Genomic DNA, 23,148 nt, shown 5'->3' on the forward strand with positions numbered 1-23,148 from the left:
AGGCAGGTCACTAAATTTACAATAAACTATATATGGTTTCATTGTCTTGGAAAAGTTAAATAATTAGTTTTTTAAATGTTGGGAAAGGCTACTGTAGAGAAATGTTTCAGTATGATTAAAGATGGGTTCATTAGATTTTGATGACATAATTTCCTGAATTTGACGGGAGACATTATCTCATTAAGAGCACCAGGTTGCTGTATGTGGTAGTTTATGAAATTTTTTCCACATTATTTTATAATTATTTGCATGTGTGTCCTCTTTAAATATTGCCTGGTTTTCCTGCCTTTTTTTAAAACTATTTTTAAGGATATATCCTCAAGCTGAGACTTTCATGGTCCTTTTTTATCAAATTGAAGTCCCCTGTCAGTTGGCAGTATGGTTGATTTCTTTCTTTTATAATTCAGCTAGATCGGGAAGACATCTAAGATTGACTTCAGCATTAACCATGTATTTTTTATCAAGATTTGTCTCCACAAGGAGTTTTCCTTCATTTAGAAATTCATTGAGCCACCTGATTATTCTTGAAAATAATTGAGAAGATATGTAATTTTTGTGAGTCCAGATTTTCTTGGTAACAGCATGAGCATGGGAACAATGATGTTCAGTGTGTCACAAAGGTGAGCGGGGAGGATGCTGTTCTAGTGGGCCTTACAATACGTATACACAGGCTAGGTTATGAAATATAAAGTGATTTTTAACCCCAACATTCATACCATCTATTAATTCAAAAACAGCAAAATAATAACTTTGTTCAAAATGGTATTCTGCTGATGACTGTTTAACACTTAATATTGAATTTAGTAAAAAAATGATGTAGGTAAAGATATTCTATTCCGTTAGAAACGTTGTAAACCTTCTACTCACCCTGAACAAAATGGCAAAACATACGGCACATATATGAATAACCAGTATCTTCCATATTTACACTTGTAGGTTTCTTTTCAATATGACCTGTTCAGGACAAGCTTGTTATGTTAGCTTTGGACAATGTTAGCCCCACCCTGTTGTAGACCGAATAACTTACTCGGAGAAAACTTGAGACTGAATTAGCTCTGTCTGAACACTACCGTAGGACTATTCCTGCTGAGACTTCAGTTTACATTTATACAATACCTACCTGGAGTAATAACTGATGTATATACAGTTCACATGGCTCCGTTTTAATTCATTTAGATGGTAGTTTTTGTTTTGATTTACAAAAATATAAATCTTGAGACACAATTTTGGTATAATAGCCTTTGTGACTCTTCGTAATGGAAAATCTAAAGTAGCTTTTTACCTGTGCAAATGTAGCGCTATTATTTTATTATTTACCTGAGAATTTACCTGTAAGTTTGCAAATATTTACTTTGCATCTATTGTGTGGCTTGGTGGTTTTGCCACAATGAAAGTATACCGCTTTAGAGGGCCGAGCTAGCACCAACTTGTCTGTGTACATACCTAAGGACCTGCAAAGATTTCTCTCAATTATATATAGAGTTCTTATTTAATGTAAAAGATTTCTGTCGTAAAATAAACACCTGATTTTGTTTAGACAGTTGCCTGATGGCAAGTGTATGTTAAATACATAATATGTACACCATAATGAACCTATTTTTGTATGAAATTTTCTGAGCTGTAAGAGCAAGGAAGGCTCTTGTGCCCAACTTCAAAGAAACGCAAAGGAAAATAAAGGCTGGTGTATTTTCCAAAGCACTCTGGGGTCAAATATTTTGCCGTTATAATTTTAAAGAATGAGTAAAATTTTATTGGTCCTGACTATAACCATTTTAGATAATTGTGCCAAATATTATTGTAATTGGAACTCTTTAACAATAGTTTTAAACTCTTAAGGGACTCGATAGTTTATTTAATTAAAAGCATTTGGGATTCAGTTAGTAAAACCAGGGAGATTAGGCGCAGTTGAATTAAATGAAAAATGATTTGATGTGTGCACTTTCCTTCAATTTATATTCCTGATATTTAATAATTTTAATTTTAAAATAGATTTTCAAGTTTTTATTTTGGGCTTGATTTAAAGGAATACAGGTGGGTTTTCTGGTTGAAGAATTGTTTCTTTGGTACATCTTAGGTCATGTGACAACAGTGTCCACAAACGATGGGGCCATACTCAAGGGCTTTATAGTGCTGTTCAACTGAAATATCATTACCAAATCACAGCCATATCATTCCTTACTAAAGCCCATTATGATGGCAATGGGATTAACAGGAAGCCGTTGGAGTGTTGCTGTGGGAGCTGTCCTGTTTTTGTTCAAGAAAACCTTGAATTTAAAGGAAACCCCACCTCATGATACCTGTCATACAAAATTGTTTGATATGTCAAGACAAAATTTGTCCATACAAAAATTTCCAATTATCAGTACATGTAATAAAATTTTAAAAAATATACATCACAACATCAACTCAAAGATTATTACTGGGGGGGTGGGGACTATAGGTTTCCTCTCCATCCGACTGTGTACGTACGTACGTATGTAACACCAATGATTGTCAGCACTCTAGTGGCTTCATTCCTTGAGTGATTTTGATCAAACTTCACACAATTACAAAGGACCATAATATCTCAGACATGTTTGAGTTTCAGGGTTGTTAGGTCAAGGTCACCGTTACTCTTTTTTAGAAAATTCATTGTCAGCGCTCTAGCGGCTTCGTTCCTTCAGGGATTTTGATCAAACTTCACACAATTACAAAGGACAATAATATCTGACAAGTTCAAGTTTCAGGGTTGTCAATCATTTTATTTTATATAATTCCTCTATCATAATACTAACAATACAATTTCTTGTATTATTATTACACTAAATTCAGTTACAAGCTAATCGTATACCTTGCATTTTCCCAAATTAACACCAAATGGCACCATTTTTATAAATCATTACAGTGTAACAGCTAGCGGGGCAAGTAGGGGACATGCATTGCTTTAGCAATACTCAGTATGCTTGTTCTATTTTATGTTACTTAATAAATGTTATGATATTTGAATTCAAAATCAATACTCCACAGAAATGATTGCGTGAATCTTACAATTTATAACTGTTTTCCAGTAATAAAAGACATTTGAGCAGTGAATAGGAAAAGGAAACTTTTGGCCATGTAACAGGATGAGACCAATCACAATCTCCCCTAACTATATACCACTGAGTCATGCAGAACTCTACAAAGAGGGGTTCAAACTCTCAAAATGGCTCCTAATCATTGTAAATTCACCATCATTTATACAGTTAAACTGTCCAGTAGTTTAAAGGCCATTCTGGATTGTTTGGCTAATCATTAAACCTAACTCTAGATAAACACTGTAGCATTGATGCTGGTGCTTTTACTGTGGCTTTAACAAGCACCTGCTGACTGCAATCTTGCTGAAAGTTCTGCCCACCAAGTTTAAAGCATTACAAGCTCCAATTATTCAATGAGATATTGGCTTGTTTGGGAATAGATTATGTAGTACTACAACTTGTCTGTGTAAATATGGATAATGATCCAGGGTTAATGAAACAACTATCATGATTTCTAACTAAATTCAGAATTTTAAGAACAATTTTATTTGAGGGTTTTCACAAGTCTACAACAAAGTTGACAAATCTTTAGACAAGGGTTATTCTGTTTTTACCCCCATCACAACTAAGTAATAAACTGCTCACTTTCCCTTGTTAATGGGGGAACTTCAACCATGAAAACATTACACTGAAACAGATACCTTTCAATAAATTGAGCAATTATGGAAGAGAGGAGACATTTCCAGAACAATTTTAAAGCCTGCAATTTGTTTTATCAAAAATTGACTTTTCAGGAGTTATCCCCAAAGCTCTGTTTTAGTGTTATCATGGTAGCCTTTATATTTCTAAAAGTAAACACAGAACATTAAAGTTTCAGTTGTTGCAGTTCAGGAATGTTTTATAAAACAACCTTTGCGCAAGGTTGTCAACTAGTTTGAGATTGAATGTCTCATAATACCTACCCTTTATATCATGGCTTGTGCCTTTAGTTGTGGTGTATATAGGTAATGGCACATACTAACTGCTAGGGCATTGATATTTTCTCAAACATAAGAAATAGAAATTAAAGCTATTAAAGACTTGATAGATGAACGAAGATATAATAAACCTGCTACGTTTTCATGAGGCTCTATACTACCCTACTGTGACATAGACACTTAAGACTGTATGCTACCCTACTGTGACATGGAGACTTAAGGCTGTATGTTACCTTACTGTGACATGGAGACTTAAGGGTGTATGCTTCCTTACTGTGACATGGGGACTTAAGGTTGTATGCCATCTTTCTGTGCCATGGAGACTTAAGGCTGTATGCTACCTTACTGTGACATGAAGACTTAAGGGTGTATGCTACCTTACTGTGACATGGGGACTTAAGGTTGTATGCCATCTTTCTGTGACATGGAGACTTAAGGCTGTATGCTACCTTACTGTGACATGAAGACTTAAGGTTGTATGCCATCTTTCTGTGACATGGAGACTTAAGGGTGTATGCTACCTTAATTACTGTGACATGGAGACAAGGCTGTATGCTACCTTACTGTGTCTAATGTATTACCTTTTCCAATGAGTCATACACTTAGAAATCAAATGTTCTTTAACTGGCAATTTTGACTTGGTTCATCATTAAATGTCATATATTATAGACAGAATTCCTATATTGGTCACATCCAGGGTAATTCTCTGTAATTACATACAATGTACTGTTCATTGTTTATAACTCTTGAGGGAGATAACTCTTAACACAAATCACAGTTATAATACGTAACGTATTATATACACTTAGGGAATAGGAAGTACTATGACCTCTAAGCTTGATTGTACATCCCCTGAAATTATACATAATAAACAGCTTTGATTATTGAATATAATACTATTTAAACCAAAATATTGACACAAATCTAAGATTTTATTATTTGCAACATATTTTATGTGCTAAGATCTGGGTTGCTAAAACTCTCCACATGTTACCTGGACCTGTGTACCATACAGTTCCTATCATGCTATATCAGAACAATGGTTGCGGCACACTTCAGTACATTTGTACACTAATAAAGGGTGAAGTTTTGAAAATCACTACACAGTATTACTTCATTCCTCTCTTTCTCTTTGATTAAGAAATGTTTTTACTAATTCCTTTGTTAGGGGATTTTCAGTGGATTTTCGGTGTGGCGACATTCAACAAAGGCCCTGGTGTACTGTTCATGGAAAGAAATCTCTCTAAGGTCTCATCTGAAACCAAACAGTTCGTCCATAAAAACTTGAAATCAAATGTTACTCCTAATCCAGGAACACTTCTTCAAGGATATGGGAATGTTCTTAAATAGCTATTGTTATGTTACAAAATCCTTAATTGGACCTGTAGTAATCAAATCCTGTGCATTCCTGAAAGATTCAGATAGTGTGAAGGTGTTTTGCATTTTCCTGAACAGAATAGCTTTAAGTTCAACAACACTATCACAGAGATAAGAATAATAGAATCATCCTTGGGGTGAGATAGGGTAATCTCAACCCGAGGGGGGGGTGGGGGGGTGGGGATTTCTTAAGTTGCCAAGCAAGAGGCTTGTATTGTTAAAGTGACATCATATCATTGTTATGAATAGGGAACCCCCTACAACCCTAAGGTGAGACTAATAGAATCTATCGCTACTGGTTGTGTAAGATAGAGAAATCTCAACCCTCGGACTAAGATTTTTTGTCCAGAACTCGGCAAGCCTCGTTCTGGACCAAAAAATCTTAGTCCTCGGGTTGAGATTTTTCTATCTTACACAACCAGTAGCGATTGATTATTTTTCTCCCATATCTAACAGTATTTTAATGTGAAATAAAGGTAAACATTGACCCAAAACACATACAGGCAATTTGTTGATGGATTGTTGACGTGACGTAATAATGTATTGTTGAAGTGACGTCTTGCCATTGTTATGAATAGGGGAATCCCCCCCGTCCCAACCCTAGGGCGGAGACAGATAAATCTAGCACCAGCAAAACGGGAGATAAATCTGTCAGGTGTGGGAGAAAAGGAAATCTCACACCGGTAAACGTGTGGATATGCCTGTCCAGTAAGAGAATGTTCACTTTTTCCTCATTAGTCTAAAATAAATGTACTTTCATTAAGGGATTCTATTTATAGAGTATCTGGGTTTTTACTTTTATAGCACATGTCTCACACACTGGAATCGGTTAAACCAACTGAGGCCGACTAGTTCAGGGTAGTCCCTATCTACTTTAAAATCTCCAAGATTGACAGATTAAAGTAATTTTGTCAGTTTGTGGAATATCTCTAGGAAATATGCTTTTCATTCTGTCTGTCATTCTTAAGTAATGTTATATTTGAAAAATAAATAAAAAACATGTTTGAAGGACATTAAAAAAGCTCAAACTAGTTTAATAAATGTGAGAAATGATAAAACTGATTAGTTTCTATGGTATACATTTAGACGAAGCTACAAGCTGAAGTGATCGGCCTACATGTAATGTGAGTTAATATTAGCCTGTGATCTGGAGCACCATCTTCATTTTAGTAAGTCTTTGAAATATTTACCAACATTGATTAGTTTTGTGAGCAGAATTAGTACGGTAGACATTTTCCTATTAACTTAACTCTGAACAGATTCGTTTTTATCTGATTCTGTTATCTTTTATAATAACATTAAAACTGTTTTATATGCTGTACCTTTAAGGTGATTTCAACGTCAGCCAAGTTCACTTTGTGCATTTATTTCTTAATCAAATTGCTTGTCTTTTTTTCTACGAAGACGAAGAAATGAGACCTAGGGGTGGTGTAATCGGTGTTGTCTAAGCTCGTGCTGAGAACATCATTACGTGACGCTCCCTGTAAGATTGAGCAATGTGACTGTAGCACTTCTGTCGCAGCCATTATCTATTATGTCAATTATTTCACACTCACCAAATCTCAGCTCAGCTCAGCAGGGTGAAATTATAAGAGCAAACACCTTTTAGTTCACTCTGTCTAAAATCAAACACCTTTTAGTTCACACTGTCTAATATCAAACACCTTTCAGTTCACACTGTCTAATATCAAACACCTTTTAGTTCACACTGTCTAAAATCAAACACCTTTTAGTTCACACTGTCTAAAATCAAAAACCTTTTAGTTCACACTGTCTTAAATCAAACACCTTTTAGTTCACTCTGTCTAAAATCAAACACCTTTTAGTTCACACTGTCTAAAATCAAAAACCTTTTAGTTCACTCTGTCTAAAATCAAACACCTTTCAGGTCACACTGTCTAAAAACAAACACCTTTCAGTTCACACTGTCTAAAATCAAACACCTTTTAGTTCACACTGTCTAAAATCAAACACCTTTTAGTTCAAAATCATTACAATTTACTTAGTATGGAGCATGTATCAAATAGGAAGTAAAATGTTGAAGTTCACTCAAAATTCCTCAAGTTTACGAAGTTACATCAAGGTGAATGGTCATATAGTATATAAACTTATGGTCAAGGAAATTGGCAAAGATAAAAGTTGAAAACAAGAAATGAAATATAGTTCTGTTGAATGGTACAATTTGCTTTTAAAAGTTGCATGTTTTTAGATGAATACTTTTGTATTTCTTTGAACAATATTTACCATGGTCAAAGTAAAAAAAGGTTAAAATAGTAATCTATTGTATCTCCCTAATTGCTAACTTGTAATGCTCCTGGTAAATTGTATATAAATGGTCTCTAAGTGGATCAGTAAAGCATGGTATACATGACAGTACATCCTCATCTACATTTAGGCCACTTTTAAAGAACTAGTGAAACTTGTAAAACGCAATATGAAAGATAATTGGAATCGCACACAGAGGAATTAACGGAAACCAGAAGTTCACACACAAAGTCGATTCATCTGGAGAGGCTTCAATGCAGCCATTAATTATCAATGAAAACTGCCTGCCAATTAGTCATGTGGCTTCCTAGGAAGGCATTCGCCAAGTGTTACAATTGATAACATGTATCATTCCAGATTACACCACTCCATATCGAACACGTGCTGGACTTCAGTTGGAAACCTTCAGTTTTCTCCGCAGCTTTTTACTGCCCGGCGTAGATAAGATTGTTTAAGGTTCGTTAGCAGCTTTTTACTGCCCGGCATAGATAAGATTGTTTAAGGTTCGTTAATGTCTTGCTCTTGAAAAATTGTGAAGATAGTGTGACCTTGCCGAGATGTTTTAAGGTGTTCACTTATATAGGAGGGGCATTATGATGCCACAGTGCTTGGGCACTGCACCTGTCCAATATGTCCCGAACTTTATATGTCCTCAAACAAAACTCCTTTGCCTCCATAACACATAATATTGAAAATTGAGGTCAAGAGTTCAACTTGATAATACCAGTGTCTAAATGAGATTATTTAAAACTAAATAATCAATGGTTGTCAAAACTTGAATCCTTTCAGACTCATTTGGAAGAGGCTAAATGTCAGACATATACCCAAGAGCAAAATATGTACCAGATTAACATTGTCAAGTATTTTGTTGAGAACTGAGATCCCCTATGGTTTTATTAAGCACTGGTAGGTGATTCCTTGATGCCTTATAAAACAGTGAAAATATCAAATAAATATGGATTTCTACACTTCAGTTAAAATGTTAAAGGTACATATGGTTCAGTAGGTGCTGCCAGTAAAGCCACTTGATGAAGTTATGGATATTTATGTTGTCTTCAGAATAAAATTGTGTTTAGTTAATAATGTGGAATGTAGAATTTCTTTTATCAGCAAGTGTTTTGGAACATGATAAACAAGAAAGGTCTTACAAAAATATTTCCATCAAAGTTTTATACCAAATGTTAACTTAATCAATCTGCATCTTCTAATCTTGTTCTTGATTTAATACTTTCACACCTATGTAACTTTAGTGAACTCTACCATGCATTTATTTGGGAGGGTCCATTATGGTCTACAGTAGTGAAAGGGTTAAATTTGATTTCATATTCCATTTGTATTCTGCTTTTCTGGGTTATCTCCCTTGACTTCTCATAGATAAATGTCAGGAAAGTAGCAGTACATTGATTTTGATTATTTCGTTGAAAAATCACATACAAATGTCGGGCAATAAAATGCCTTTTTGATGTAATCACTTCTCGGTGACAAACTCGAGGAATTCCCTAGTTAGTTTGTTACAGGTTTGGTTTATTTGATTTCTGTTTAGTCTGAAACGTTCAGCAATTTATATCAGATTCCTTGAAACCCTAAGTATATGATGTAATACATCCAAGAGAGATTTACCTGAAAAATAGATAAGTGGTTAAAGTTCAACTGAAACTTAAATGGTCGCAATTTATAGAGATTATGTTACAATTATATAGAGCATTGCTAATCCTTTTATAGGACTGATGATATTGATTTTGGCTTTTGGAGCCTATAAACAAAATTTTCCTGAAATTGTCTTGGTCTTTAGTTATGTAATATGTACTTTGTACACTTCTTTAAATGATGAAGGAAAAAAATCTGTTTTTCAAATACTGTTATATTTTCCCGTTTTATAAAAAGATAGCTATGTTAAAATGCATTCTGTAGTCCATCATCGTGCGTGTGGTACCCCTTCTCTTCCACATTGATGAGAAGAAGCCTTGCTTGTAGGTTTGTAGTAAATCATCCTATGGTATACCTTTAGCAGATTAACATGGTAATCAAGGATAGAGCAGGTGAAGAGTTCATTCTTGTTTGTCTCATTAAATAGTGATTTACCAGGTTTTATTTGTTCAACTGTCCCCTTTCATACAGGCATTTTGTGAAGGTTGAGATTTTATATTAAAGCAAAGAATGTACAACCTACCGATTGTTGCTTGCATTGATTTGTTATCATATTAATGTTTCTTGATTTGTAAAAATCTGGATTCAATTTATTCTAGTAATATTGAAGAAAACAGAATGAAATGTAGATGTCTAAATCAGAGATTTAAGAATCCTTGCCCCACTGTACTGAGGTGTTTAGCATATAGAGTAACCTCCCTTTTGTGTTCTTTTGGCTAAAACTGTAGCACTGGCCAGGTAGCTCAGTCTGTTAGAGCAATGGTACAGTAACAATCTCAAGTCTACAGTTCAAATCCTGGTATAGCCACACTTTATTTGAACACACAAAACACTTCTGTTGATTATATTTTGTTTATTTTACCTTATTATTTTCCATAAAAGTTGCTCAAGGTATGATTTTCTTTTCTGAAATAATTTATCAATGGTATAGCATATAGTCTTGTCAGAAACAAGTTTCCAATGGTAGTAACAGGGAGCCTTAACGTGGATACTGTGGTAGATTGAGGTCACTAAATGTCACCAGTTGTGTTGACATACTGTAGTATATGTGGCCTCTCTGGCTCCCGTGTATTGTCTATGTATGACAGTGATGGAGTTAACCATGTCATTATCATTTGATAGTAAATTGTTTTTTGTCTATATGAAAGCCTAGAAAATATTTCATAACATGTAAATTGCTTTATTATCGGAAAGGTTTTTTTGATGGCAGTGGAACAGATGTAACCCTTGACCTTTTTTCAGTTCACTATCTTCCCCTCTATATTACCAAACCCTAATACAACACCAACCTGGACAATTGGTGGCATTGTTTTATGATATGTAAAGTTAAATAAACAAAGTGAAATTATAAAACTCTCTGATTCAACATTTTCAACTTTTAGACTCAAATAAATACAAAAGTTTGGTGGTTTTAGGTCACAGCGATCATCTAAGCAATCAACTGCATAGGTGTGGTAGACCTACTGGTGTAACTGTCACATGTGTCGCAGACAAACTCAATGGAGTGGTAGACCTACTGGTGTAACTGTAACATGTGTCACAGACAAACTCAATGGTGTGGTAGACCTACTGGTGAAACTGTCACATGTGTCGCAGACAAACTCAATGGTGTGGTAGACCTACTGGTGTAACTGTCACATGTGTCACAGACAAACTCAATGGTGTGGTAGACCTACTGGTGAAACTGTCACATGTGTCGCAGACAAACTCAATGGTGTGGTAGACCTACTGGTGTAACTGTCACATGTGTCGCAGACAAACTCAATGGAGTGGTAGACCTACTGGTGTAACTGTCACATGTGTCGCAGACAAACTCAATGGAGTAGTAGACCTACTGGTGTAACTGTCACATGTGTCGCAGACAAACTCAATGGAGTAGTAGACCTACTGGTGTAACTGTCACATGTGTCGCAGACAAACTCAATGGAGTGGTAGACCTACTGGTGTAACTGTCACATGTGTCGCAGACAAACTCAATGGAGTGGTAGACCTACTGGTGTAACTGTCACATGTGTCGCAGACAAACTCAATGGAGTGGTAGACCTACTGGTGTAACTGTCACATGTGTCGCAGACAAACTCAATGGAGTGGTAGACCTACTGGTGTAACTGTCACATGTGTCGCAGACAAACTCAATGGAGTGGTAGACCTACTGGTGTAACTGTCACATGTGTCGCAGACAAACTCAATGGAGTGGTAGACCTACTGGTGTAACTGTCACATGTGTCGCAGACAAACTCAATGGAGTGGTAGACCTACTGGTGTAACTGTCACATGTGTCGCAGACAAACTCAATGGAGTGGTAGACCTACTGGTGTAACTGTCACATGTGTCGCAGACAAACTCAATGGAGTGGTAGACCTACTGGTGTAACTGTCACATGTGTCGCAGACAAACTCAATGGAGTGGTAGACCTACTGGTGTAACTGTCACATGTGTCGCAGACAAACTCAATGGAGTGGTAGACCTACTGGTGTAACTGTCACATGTGTCGCAGACAAACTCAATGGAGTGGTAGACCTACTGGTGTAACTGTCACATGTGTCGCAGACAAACTCAATGGAGTGGTAGACCTACTGGTGTAACTGTCACATGTGTCGCAGACAAACTCAATGGAGTGGTAGACCTACTGGTGTAACTGTCACATGTGTCGCAGACAAACTCAATGGAGTGGTAGACCTACTGGTGTAACTGTCACATGTGTCGCAGACAAACTCAATGGAGTGGTAGACCTACTGGTGTAACTGTCACATGTGTCGCAGACAAACTCAATGGAGTGGTAGACCTACTGGTGTAACTGTCACATGTGTCGCAGACAAACTCAATGGAGTGGTAGACCTACTGGTGTAACTGTCACATGTGTCGCAGACAAACTCAATGGAGTGGTAGACCTACTGGTGTAACTGTCACATGTGTCGCAGACAAACTCAATGGAGTGGTAGACCTACTGGTGTAACTGTCACATGTGTCGCAGACAAACTCAATGGAGTGGTAGACCTACTGGTGTAACTGTCACATGTGTCGCAGACAAACTCAATGGAGTGGTAGACCTACTGGTGTAACTGTCACATGTGTCGCAGACAAACTCAATGGAGTGGTAGACCTACTGGTGTAACTGTCACATGTGTCGCAGACAAACTCAATGGAGTAGTAGACCTACTGGTGTAACTGTCACATGTGTCGCAGACAAACTCAATGGAGTGGTAGACCTACTGGTGTTACTGTCACATGTGTCGCAGACAAACTCAGTGGTGTGGTAGACCTACTGGTGTAACTGTCACATGTGTCGCAGACAAACTCAATGGTGCGTGCTAGTAAAGACAAACTTCAGGTTTAGTCTGATAACATGAAGCTGCTATTGGCAGTATTTTAGTAGTATTATAAAAGTGCTTTGCCACACCAAATGAAAATATCACATTATAAAGTTAAGGGTGGGATGTGAAAGGTCAGAACCTTACTTTAGTTGCCAATAATGTCTTTCATGTGATATGAGGCAATCTGACATCTTTAAGTCAGATGTAGGACTGCTGTTACCTCTTCCTTAAACATTGAAGTGTGTTAAAACCGCCCAGAATCCACCCTGGCAAAGCATGTATCTCCCCAATTGTACAATATAACTCCAAAGGATCAGGAAGGGTTTGGCTGGAAATGTACAGCAAATAGAGTTACATAGTAATTTCCATTACATCGAAGGGTGGTCTATTCCTGTGTTCTGGGCTTGAAATAGACTTTTAATATAGCTAAAGATTTAGTTTAGGTATTTGTTCTTTTGGTTTACTAATGTATTAGGCTCCATCTGGTATCGAGTCACCTCAGTCACTGCTGAGGTAAAAAGGTATATACTCTAAATGTAGGTAATTTTGTCAGATAAAGGTGATACCCCACCAACCGATCAGTAAAGTGTTGTGTCTATTTTCTGGAGACAATACTTATCTCCCCTCAGTCTCCTACAACAGTCGAACCAATCATACAAATCTATATAACAATACATTACAGAACTAATAGGTTTTTATACAGATCTATATAACAAAACATTACAGAACTAATAGGTTTTATTTCACATTTAAACTTAGATTTTAAGTAGCTTTAAGGAGATAATGGAAGTGAATTGCTCCTTTATAAAACTGGTAAGTGAAACTTCCATTAAACCTGAAATGATTTTTGTACCGCTGGAACAAAATAAAAAAAGTTTATTATTGTTGGCGATATTTTATGAATGGATCATATACCACCAGGCTGTCCAATTAGTGAGACTTTTCTGTACACCCTTTATATCACAATGGACTGATCCATATCAATGAAATGAAAAGGCTATAGTAAACAGAGGAGGTTAAAGTTATACAGGAAAATTAATCGCCCGATAAAAGTTAATGATTAACAGTTAGAGATTTAAAGAATTGATACCCAATAGAGCATGACGGGTTTGAATCACTTTTGATCTGATGTATTATAAAGTGACGGGACTATTTATCCGTATTAAGATTGGAGACTAACGGTATCATTGACAGGGTGTTAGTAGGATTATTGACTGTGTGATGTATACGTATACAGACTTCACACCCCACGTAACGACTCCCTGACGAGGCGATCCTTCTGTATAAAACATAAGTCTTACAGCTCCGTACATCTGGCTTCATGTCTCTTCCGTAGAAAAGTAGAATTTCCAGGAGAATGTCTGTCCGAACTTGTTAAAGATAATATTAACAGATTGGTTACTCTTAAGGCAACAGAAGGTCATATTAATCTGTATGTAAAGATCTCGGTGTAATTAAGTATTTAAGGTGATGTAAACAGTGAAATATTTAGAATTGAACATTTAAAGACATCATTATTTCCTATTCAATCTCTAGTGTCAGTTCTTTATAGCAGATATCAATTATGTAGAGAGTAATTATACAACCTGAATCGACATATACAATTCATGGTAGGCATATTATTGTATGGCTTTCTGTTGAAAGAACTATGATGTCATAGTTAACTGATGCTTGAGCAGAAGCACTGCTTCACTATGATGTCATAGTTAACTGATGCCTGAGCAGAAGCACTGCTTCACTATGATGTCATAGTTAACTGATGCTTGAGCAGAAGCACTGCTTCACTATGAGATCACCACTCCAACAACAGAGGTCTATAATGGTTTTAGTTAGTGACATGATTTAAAATTGGCAAAGATTAATTAACGCATTCACCCCTCACATTTCATAATGAACTATTCCAACCTTTCAATTGGAGGAGTTCAAGTGTGTCTTCAAAGGTGAATGAGTTAAACATAACTAAAAATGTGGCTATGATTTGTTGAAAGATGAGGACAGCACAATATTACAAAAAAATACTGATTTTGCAAGAACCTGAAAAAATAATCTACAATAAATTTCAGTGGTATGCACTGAGCATTCAAGATCAAGTGTCCTGTGGTCTACTGATATATAGTATTACACACTATCAGGGAAACTGTATAATGGTCTTAGTCATAGTATTGTACGGGACTAGTGTACAATTCCTATCCCATGACAACGTAGTGACACTTTAACTGAAAAGTACTCCCAGACGCTGTTATTTTACAGTGCACTTCAGTCTGCACATGGAGTTATCTAAACGACCTCCAAGATTATATCATGTCTTGTAGTATAGAAGGAAGGCTGACAAAGATAGCTGTCAGATTAGTATTATCATTGATCCTGGAGTCTAGTGGTACAGATTCATGTATACTCTTCCTCTGTGTATTGGACTGACAGAATCAAGAAGAGTACAATGTAGGTCGATCTGAAAGGGAAACGTGGGTAGAAAAAATTATAGGGGTACATAGTGTTCTAGATCTGTGGACACTGTACTTGTTATATCTCCACTCTGACGGGTTCAATCAAGTCCAGAGCACCTGTTAATTCAACATAGTTTGCTTTTAATGTGTTTTTAATTAAAATTACTCAACTTAAATTATTAGAACCCAAATATAGATAATTATTCCTACAAATAATTTGTCTTTAGGACACTTTTCGTGAGTCTACATATGAGGTTATAGTTTAAGAATTTTGAAATATAAATTATAAATGATTTATAAAAGTAGTATGTTCAGCTAACCATGCTTTGGTGAAATATTTGGAGGTGTCTTGTCAAAAGGTAGGTAACAGGTCATACCTTTGTTAACGAACTAGTTCTAGAAGTCTTATGTTAAAGACAGACCTGATGCATCAAATTTCTCCATCTTGTTTCCTATCTGATCAAGGATGCAGACAAGTGGACTATATCTTCTGCCAAATTAACAAAAACAAAGAACAGTATTCTGTCTCGGGTCTCGACGCACTGGTTTTGTCAGTCCCCAGTCACCATTTGTTTAAACTCAGTGGCGCATTTGGTAGCTAAACTTCTGATGTTTTGTAAGTAAAATTCTTTCAAGATTCCACAGGTATACACCTTAGGATGATATTCCCTTTACATAAAGAAAAAAGATAAACATTTAGTTATGTAATATCTTTTCATTTTTCTGGTTTGTTTATTTTGCTTCACATTTTGTATATCAGTTCCACAGACAAATGGTCATATATTGTCTTCCTTATATCAGTGAAAGGGGGCTATGGTGGCCGAGTGGTGAAGGCATGTGACCGTCTATGCTCACTAACCCTCTACCACTGGGCTATGGTGATGGAGTGATAAAGGCGTCTGACCGTCTATGCTCACTAACCCTCTACCACTGGGCTATGGTAACGGAGTGGTGAAGGCGTCTGACCGTCTATGCTCACGAACCCTCTACCACTGGGTTATGGTGGGCAAGTGGTGAAGGCGTCTGACCGTCTATGCTCACTAACCCTCTACCACTGGGTTATGGGTTTGAGGCCTGTGTGAGGCAGTCGCAAGGTACTGGTCGCAGGTTGTGGTTTTCCTGAAATGACCATATAGCTGTTGATAGGACATATCTGCTTTTCTTCAATTACTTCATATTGTGGTAGTTTTTGTTCTGCAGCTAATATCAGATCTACTTTCTTCATTTCCCAATAAAGATGTGTAACATTACCGACACACATTTTCATAGAGTAGAAACCAGGATACGAGCAGGGTATTTATTATCAAGATATCTCTACAGCAGTAATTTCGCTTTAATTGATGCGTAAGTGAAATGCATCTTTAATTGTTCAGAGTGTTTAAAACAATTAGACTGTCGAACAGTGCTATATATATACACATTTTTTTATAGATGAATGATAGCACAGTACTAATTGAGGTGGTGTTTTACCTACCTGTAAATGGAATTGAGAGCTTCGGAAAGATCCCGTCATTTTTCTTGTTAATTTCCTTTTGTCATTAAAGAGTTGAACTTAATTAAAATAAACAAAAATTATCTGGTGTGAATTTTCTATAACAGACCGAAATAGAAACAGCAATAATGACATGGAAATGGTTTACAGTAATTGAAATTTGAAGTGTTTGAAGACTGATGATAAAGGTATGTCTGTGGCTGTATATATCTCGTGTTCAATTTTTATGCCCGTGCCATTTAGTGTTTGGGGCATATATATAACGCTAGTGTAAAGTTACCCATGTCTGTTATCCTTATGTGTCTACTATTCATTAGTTAGATGGGGTTTGTCCTTTGTCCTTGAGTCTAATGTGTCCTTTGTCCTTGAGTCTAATGTGTCCTTTTTCTCAATCAATATTGCTAAACTGTCCAAAGGATTTTGTTATTACAATAAAAATACATAATAAATAGACTCTCTACAATCCAGAGCTTTTAGCAAACCAGCAAAATGTTTTGGTCGTACAGGGTGTCTAGTTTAGATAGAGTTCACTAACGGAGTCTATCATTAATCAATGTTGTGAGACAAGACGGGGACAATACACTCATTCCTGGTTACATACAACTAAGACTGGGACAGTACACTCATTCCTGGTAACATACAACTAAGACAGGGACAGTACACTCATTCCTGGTTACATACAACTAAGACAGGGACAGTACACTCATTCCTGGTTACATACAACTAAGACAGGGACAGTACACTCATTCCTGGTTACATACAACTAAGACAGGGACAGTACACTCATTCCTGGTTACATACAACTAAGACAGGGACAGTACACTCATTCCTGGTTACATACAACTAAGACGGGGACAGTACACTCATTCCTGGTTACATACAACTAAGACGGGGACAGTACACTCATTCCTGGTTACATACAACTAAGACGGGGACAGTACACTCATTCCTGGTTACATACAACTAAGACGGGGACAGTACACTCATTCCTGGTTACATACAACTAAGACGGGGACAGTACACTCATTCCTGGTTACATACAACTAAGACGGGGACAGTACACTCATTCCTGGTTACATACAACTAAGACGGGGACAGTACACTCATTCCTGGTTACATACAACTAAGACGGGGACAGTACACTCATTCCTGGTTACATACAACTAAGACGGGGACAGTACACTCATTCCTGGTTACATACAACTAAGACGGGGACAGTACACTCATTCCTGGTTACATACAACTAAGACGGGGACAGTACACTCATTCCTGGTTACATACAACTAAGACGGGGACAGTACACTCATTCCTGGTTACATACAACTAAGACGGGGACAGTACACTCATTCCTGGTTACATACAACTAAGACGGGGACAGTACACTCATTCCTGGTTACATACAACTAAGACGGGGACAGTACACTCATTCCTGGTTACATACAACTAAGACGGGGACAGTACACTCATTCCTGGTTACATACAACTAAGACGGGGACAGTACACTCATTCCTGGTTACATACAACTAAGACGGGGACAGTACACTCATTCCTGGTTACATACAACTAAGACGGGGACAGTACACTCATTCCTGGTTACATACAACTAAGACGGGGACAGTACACTCATTCCTGGTTACATACAACTAAGACGGGGACAGTACACTCATTCCTGGTTACATACAACTAAGACGGGGACAGTACACTCATTCCTGGTTACATACAACTAAGACGGGGACAGTACACTCATTCCTGGTTACATACAACTAAGACGGGGACAGTACACTCATTCCTGGTTACATACAACTAAGACGGGGACAGTACACTCATTCCTGGTTACATACAACTAAGACGGGGACAGTACACTCATTCCTGGTTACATACAACTAAGACGGGGACAGTACACTCATTCCTGGTTACATACAACTAAGACGGGGACAGTACACTCATTCCTGGTTACATACAACTAAGACGGGGACAGTACACTCATTCCTGGTTACATACAACTAAGACGGGGACAGTACACTCATTCCTGGTTACATACAACTAAGACGGGGACAGTACACTCATTCCTGGTTACATACAACTAAGACGGGGACAGTACACTCATTCCTGGTTACATACAACTAAGACGGGGACAGTACACTCATTCCTGGTTACATACAACTAAGACGGGGACAGTACACTCATTCCTGGTTACATACAACTAAGACGGGGACAGTACACTCATTCCTGGTTACATACAACTAAGACGGGGACAGTACACTCATTCCTGGTTACATACAACTAAGACGGGGACAGTACACTCATTCCTGGTTACATACAACTAAGACGGGGACAGTACACTCATTCCTGGTTACATACAACTAAGACGGGGACAGTACACTCATTCCTGGTTACATACAACTAAGACGGGGACAGTACACTCATTCCTGGTTACATACAACTAAGACGGGGACAGTACACTCATTCCTGGTTACATACAACTAAGACGGGGACAGTACACTCATTCCTGGTTACATACAACTAAGACGGGGACAGTACACTCATTCCTGGTTACATACAACTAAGACGGGGACAGTACACTCATTCCTGGTTACATACAACTAAGACGGGGACAGTACACTCATTCCTGGTTACATACAACTAAGACGGGGACAGTACACTCATTCCTGGTTACATACAACTAAGACGGGGACAGTACACTCATTCCTGGTTACATACAACTAAGACGGGGACAGTACACTCATTCCTGGTTACATACAACTAAGACGGGGACAGTACACTCATTCCTGGTTACATACAACTAAGACGGGGACAGTACACTCATTCCTGGTTACATACAACTAAGACGGGGACAGTACACTCATTCCTGGTAAAATGATGGCACTGTGTTGATCTGCCTTAAGTTATAATAAAGATCGTGTACCACTGCCAAAAACTTAAACTATGGCTGGAAGCTGTTATATCTGGAATGGCTTATATAAAGCTTAGACAAATCATTTCTGAAAACAATCGTAACAGGAAAGAGAAAAGTGTGCCTCCACCAGGGATCGAAAACATGATCCCAAGGGTCCTATTCGGACACTCTCACCGAGCTAAAGGGAAATTATCTTTTGCTCGAAGCTAGAAGACGACCGTAATCTTATGTACAATTAAAACCACCACATTTTATACCTTGCGGGACTTTTATGAAAAATAATAAAGCTGAAATAAACAAAACAGAAGTGTCCTTGCCCAACTGTGCTACAGTTATATCTGAAACAAAATTAACGCGAGGTTACTATTTATACGAAAAACCACTGTGAAGTGGGACAGGGATCCTTGATATCACATGTTTTGTGGCTGTATATAATAAGACAGCCGTATGTCCTTGAACGTACTACATATGTCATAATTTGTTACATAATTATTCTTATCGTCTTCATAGTGATAATTAAGTTTCAAATTACTTATACTGATGGAGAGATAACGTCTAAATAGATCGTAATTGTATAATTTTATATAACTGATCATGTGGCGATGATTAACCGTCATGCTTACATTGACGTGTCAAAGATATCATCTCGGGTTTACGTAAGTCATGTGATTGATGTACAAGTTTGTTAAAGATTTAAAGCCCAAAGTCTTCATTAATTTATTATTTATAGATTAGGTCATTATATCAGTCAGTGTTCCTAGACTCGCTGTTCCCTGTCTTGTCCTCAGTATTAGATACTGATATATCACTGATGTCTACGTTTATGGGTAGGGAGAGGCTGCAACACTCGATGTTCCCTGTCTTGTCCTCAGTATTAGAGACTGATATATCACTGATGTCTACGTTTATGGGTAGGGAGAGGCTGCAACAAATAAGGATTGTGCCCAATCGGCACATGACTTTTACAACCATTTCTCCTAGAGCTGTCATATGCGTAATTTCGTCACCCTGTGTGCCATGTGATATTTTCTGTGAAAGCCTTGTGATATCAGTAATAAATTGTTTTACAGACTAGTTTTGTCATTATTGTAGTCATCACATCACGTTTAGAAAATGTTCGTTTTACTTCTTTTAATGTGTTATCGGAAAAAGGAAAAACCAAATATTCACCTCTTGATAATTTATTTCTATTTACTTCTATTGGAGTGTGTTGATCTCTCCAATAATAATAAATGGTGTTCAGACTGAAATAAAAATCACAAGTTAGATATTCTTCATCCATGTAACTCATAATTTTGGGGGTAGAGTTATTTTCTTGCTCATTGGTTTAGATAAAGCGGGAAACTAAATCATTTCCAGGGGCAGATGTATTCAAACTCTAACATTAATAAAGCTTTATTTTGGGAATACTTGTCTTATCAAACTTTTTAACAAAAAGTCTGAACCATGTATTACATGTCAATACATTCGTGTTTGTTCCACAACTGTTATCTGGGTCAGTGTTCATTGGATATCATAGATCTAACAGATATGCATGTTCCGTGCACCGAGTAACTCAGATCGGTTATAATAGCACAGACTGCAGTACCAAGCAGCAGGGGTGAAGGTCATCGAAGATTTTAGAAGGATAAAACCACTATCAAAGGATCGGTTTACCAAGATTCAAGCGTCAGTTTGAAATGTGAAACTTGATTAGATGTCAATAATGGCGGAGTCTCGCTACATTTCAGTAACAATTGGCACGATTAATGATTTATCTTAATGGAGGTAGTCAATTCAAGATTGTTAACATGTTATGTATTTGGCAGTTTGATTACGAGTAATTTTTCCTTATAGGGACTTGTCCACTTTAAGGAATCGGATGATTTTAAAGTCCTGCTAAATATCACAGCGCCCTCTATCGACAAAGCCTATGCAGTACACTCACAGATGGTTGCTGACAAGGGGAGACTACTCATTCAAGTGGTAAGAATTATTCAAAAGAGAAATTATAGGGCTATGATTTGGGCTAGCAGGACTAGATTAATTTTTATTCAGTGTCTGAAGTCGATATTGAATTATTCCGTGTCTTGTAATCTTTGTCCAGGTATACAACCTGAGTACTGCATAACATTATTGATAATAATATCAAAGTTTTACTTTATACACAAACAATGCACATCATAACTTGACAAAGGAACCAGTCAATAGTGCATGTATTGTTTGTAAAACTTTGATATTACTTATTTCCAAACTGATGAATATTATTGAAAATATTGATAATATTTCCCACCGTCACAAATATTATAATTGTTCAGTTTTACAAAAACAAAATCTACTGCAAAATTGAAACATTGGATTGTCGAGAGCCCTCTGTAGCACGCCCTATTAGTCCTGGTCTTACTGTAGTTTGTGTATATTCAGTATGAAGAGCCCTCTGTAGCACGCCCTATCAGTCCTGGTCTTACTATAGTTTGTGTATATTCAGTATGGAGAGCCCTCTGTAACACGCCCTATTAGTCCTGGTCTTACTGTAGTTTGTGTATATTCAGTATGGAGAGCCCTCTGTAACCCGCCCTATTAGTCCTGGTCTTTCTGTAGTTTGTGTATATTCGGTATGAAGAGCCCTCTGTAGAACGCCCTATCAGTCCTGGGCTTACTGTAGTTTGTGTATTTTCAGTATGAAGAGACCTCTGCAGCACGCCCTTTCAGTCCTGGTCTTACTATAGTTTGTGTATATTCATTATGAAGAGCCCTCTGTAGCGCGCCCTATCAGTCCTGGTCTTGCTATAGTTTGTGTATTTTTAGTATGAAGAGCACTCTCTCGCACGCCCTATGAGTCCTGGTCTTACTGTGGTTTGTGTATATTCAGTATCAAGAGCCCTCTGTAGCACACCCTTTCAGTCCTGGTCTTACTGAAGTTTGTGTATATTCAGCATGAAGAGCCCTCTGTAGCGCGCCCTATCAGTCCTGGTCTTGCTATAGTTTGTGTATTTTTAGTATGAAGAGCTCTCTGTAGCACGCCCTATCAGCCCCGGTCTTACTATAGTTTGTATATATGCAGTATGGAGAGCCCTCTGTAGCACGGCCTATTAGTCCTGGTCTTTCTGTAGTTTGTGTATATTCGGTATGAAGAGCCCTCTGTAGCGCGCCCTATCAGTCCTGGTCCTACTGTAGTTTGTGTATTTTCAGAATGAAGAGCCCTCTGCAGCGCGCCCTATTAGTCCTGGACTTACTGTAGTATGTGTATATTCAGTATGGAGAGCCCTCTGTAACCCGCCCTATTAGTCCTGGTCTTACTGAAGTTTGTGTTTATTCAGTATGAAGAGCGCTCTGTAGCACACCCTATCAGTCCTGGTCTTACTGTATTTTGTGTATATTCAGTATGAAGAGCCCTCTGCAGCACGCCCTATTAGTCCTGGTCTTACTGTAGTTTGTGTATATTCAGTATGAAGAGCCCTCTGTAGCACACCCTATCAGTCCTGGTCTTACTGAATTTTGTGTATATTCAGTATGAAGAGCCCTCTGTAGCACACCCTATCAGTCCTGGTCTTACTGTATTTTGTGTATATTCAGTATGAAGAGCCCTCTGCAGCACGCCCTATTAGTCCTGGTCTTACTGTAGTTTGTGTATATTCAGTATTAAGAGCCCTCTGTAGCACGCCCTATCAGTCCTGGTATTACTGTAGTTTGTGTATTTTCAGTATGAAGAGCCCTCTGTAGCACGCCTTATCAGTCCT

The 23,148-nt window shown here is 37.5% G+C and overlaps 1 protein-coding gene across 1 annotated transcript in view; it reads left to right on the plus strand.

The window, feature by feature from the left end:
* The window catches only part of LOC110466072, a 77,135-nt gene that overhangs the window by 22,777 nt on the left and 31,210 nt on the right, over positions 1–23,148 (plus strand). The window contains exon 3 of the mRNA XM_021522393.1: positions 21,266–21,394. Coding sequence (XP_021378068.1) covers positions 21,266–21,394 — 129 coding nt within the window. The remainder of the gene's footprint in view (positions 1–21,265; positions 21,395–23,148) is intronic.

This window comes from Mizuhopecten yessoensis, unplaced genomic scaffold, assembly GCF_002113885.1.
Source record: "Mizuhopecten yessoensis strain PY_sf001 unplaced genomic scaffold, ASM211388v2 scaffold213, whole genome shotgun sequence".
In the NCBI taxonomy this organism is placed as follows: domain Eukaryota; kingdom Metazoa; phylum Mollusca; class Bivalvia; order Pectinida; family Pectinidae; genus Mizuhopecten; species Mizuhopecten yessoensis.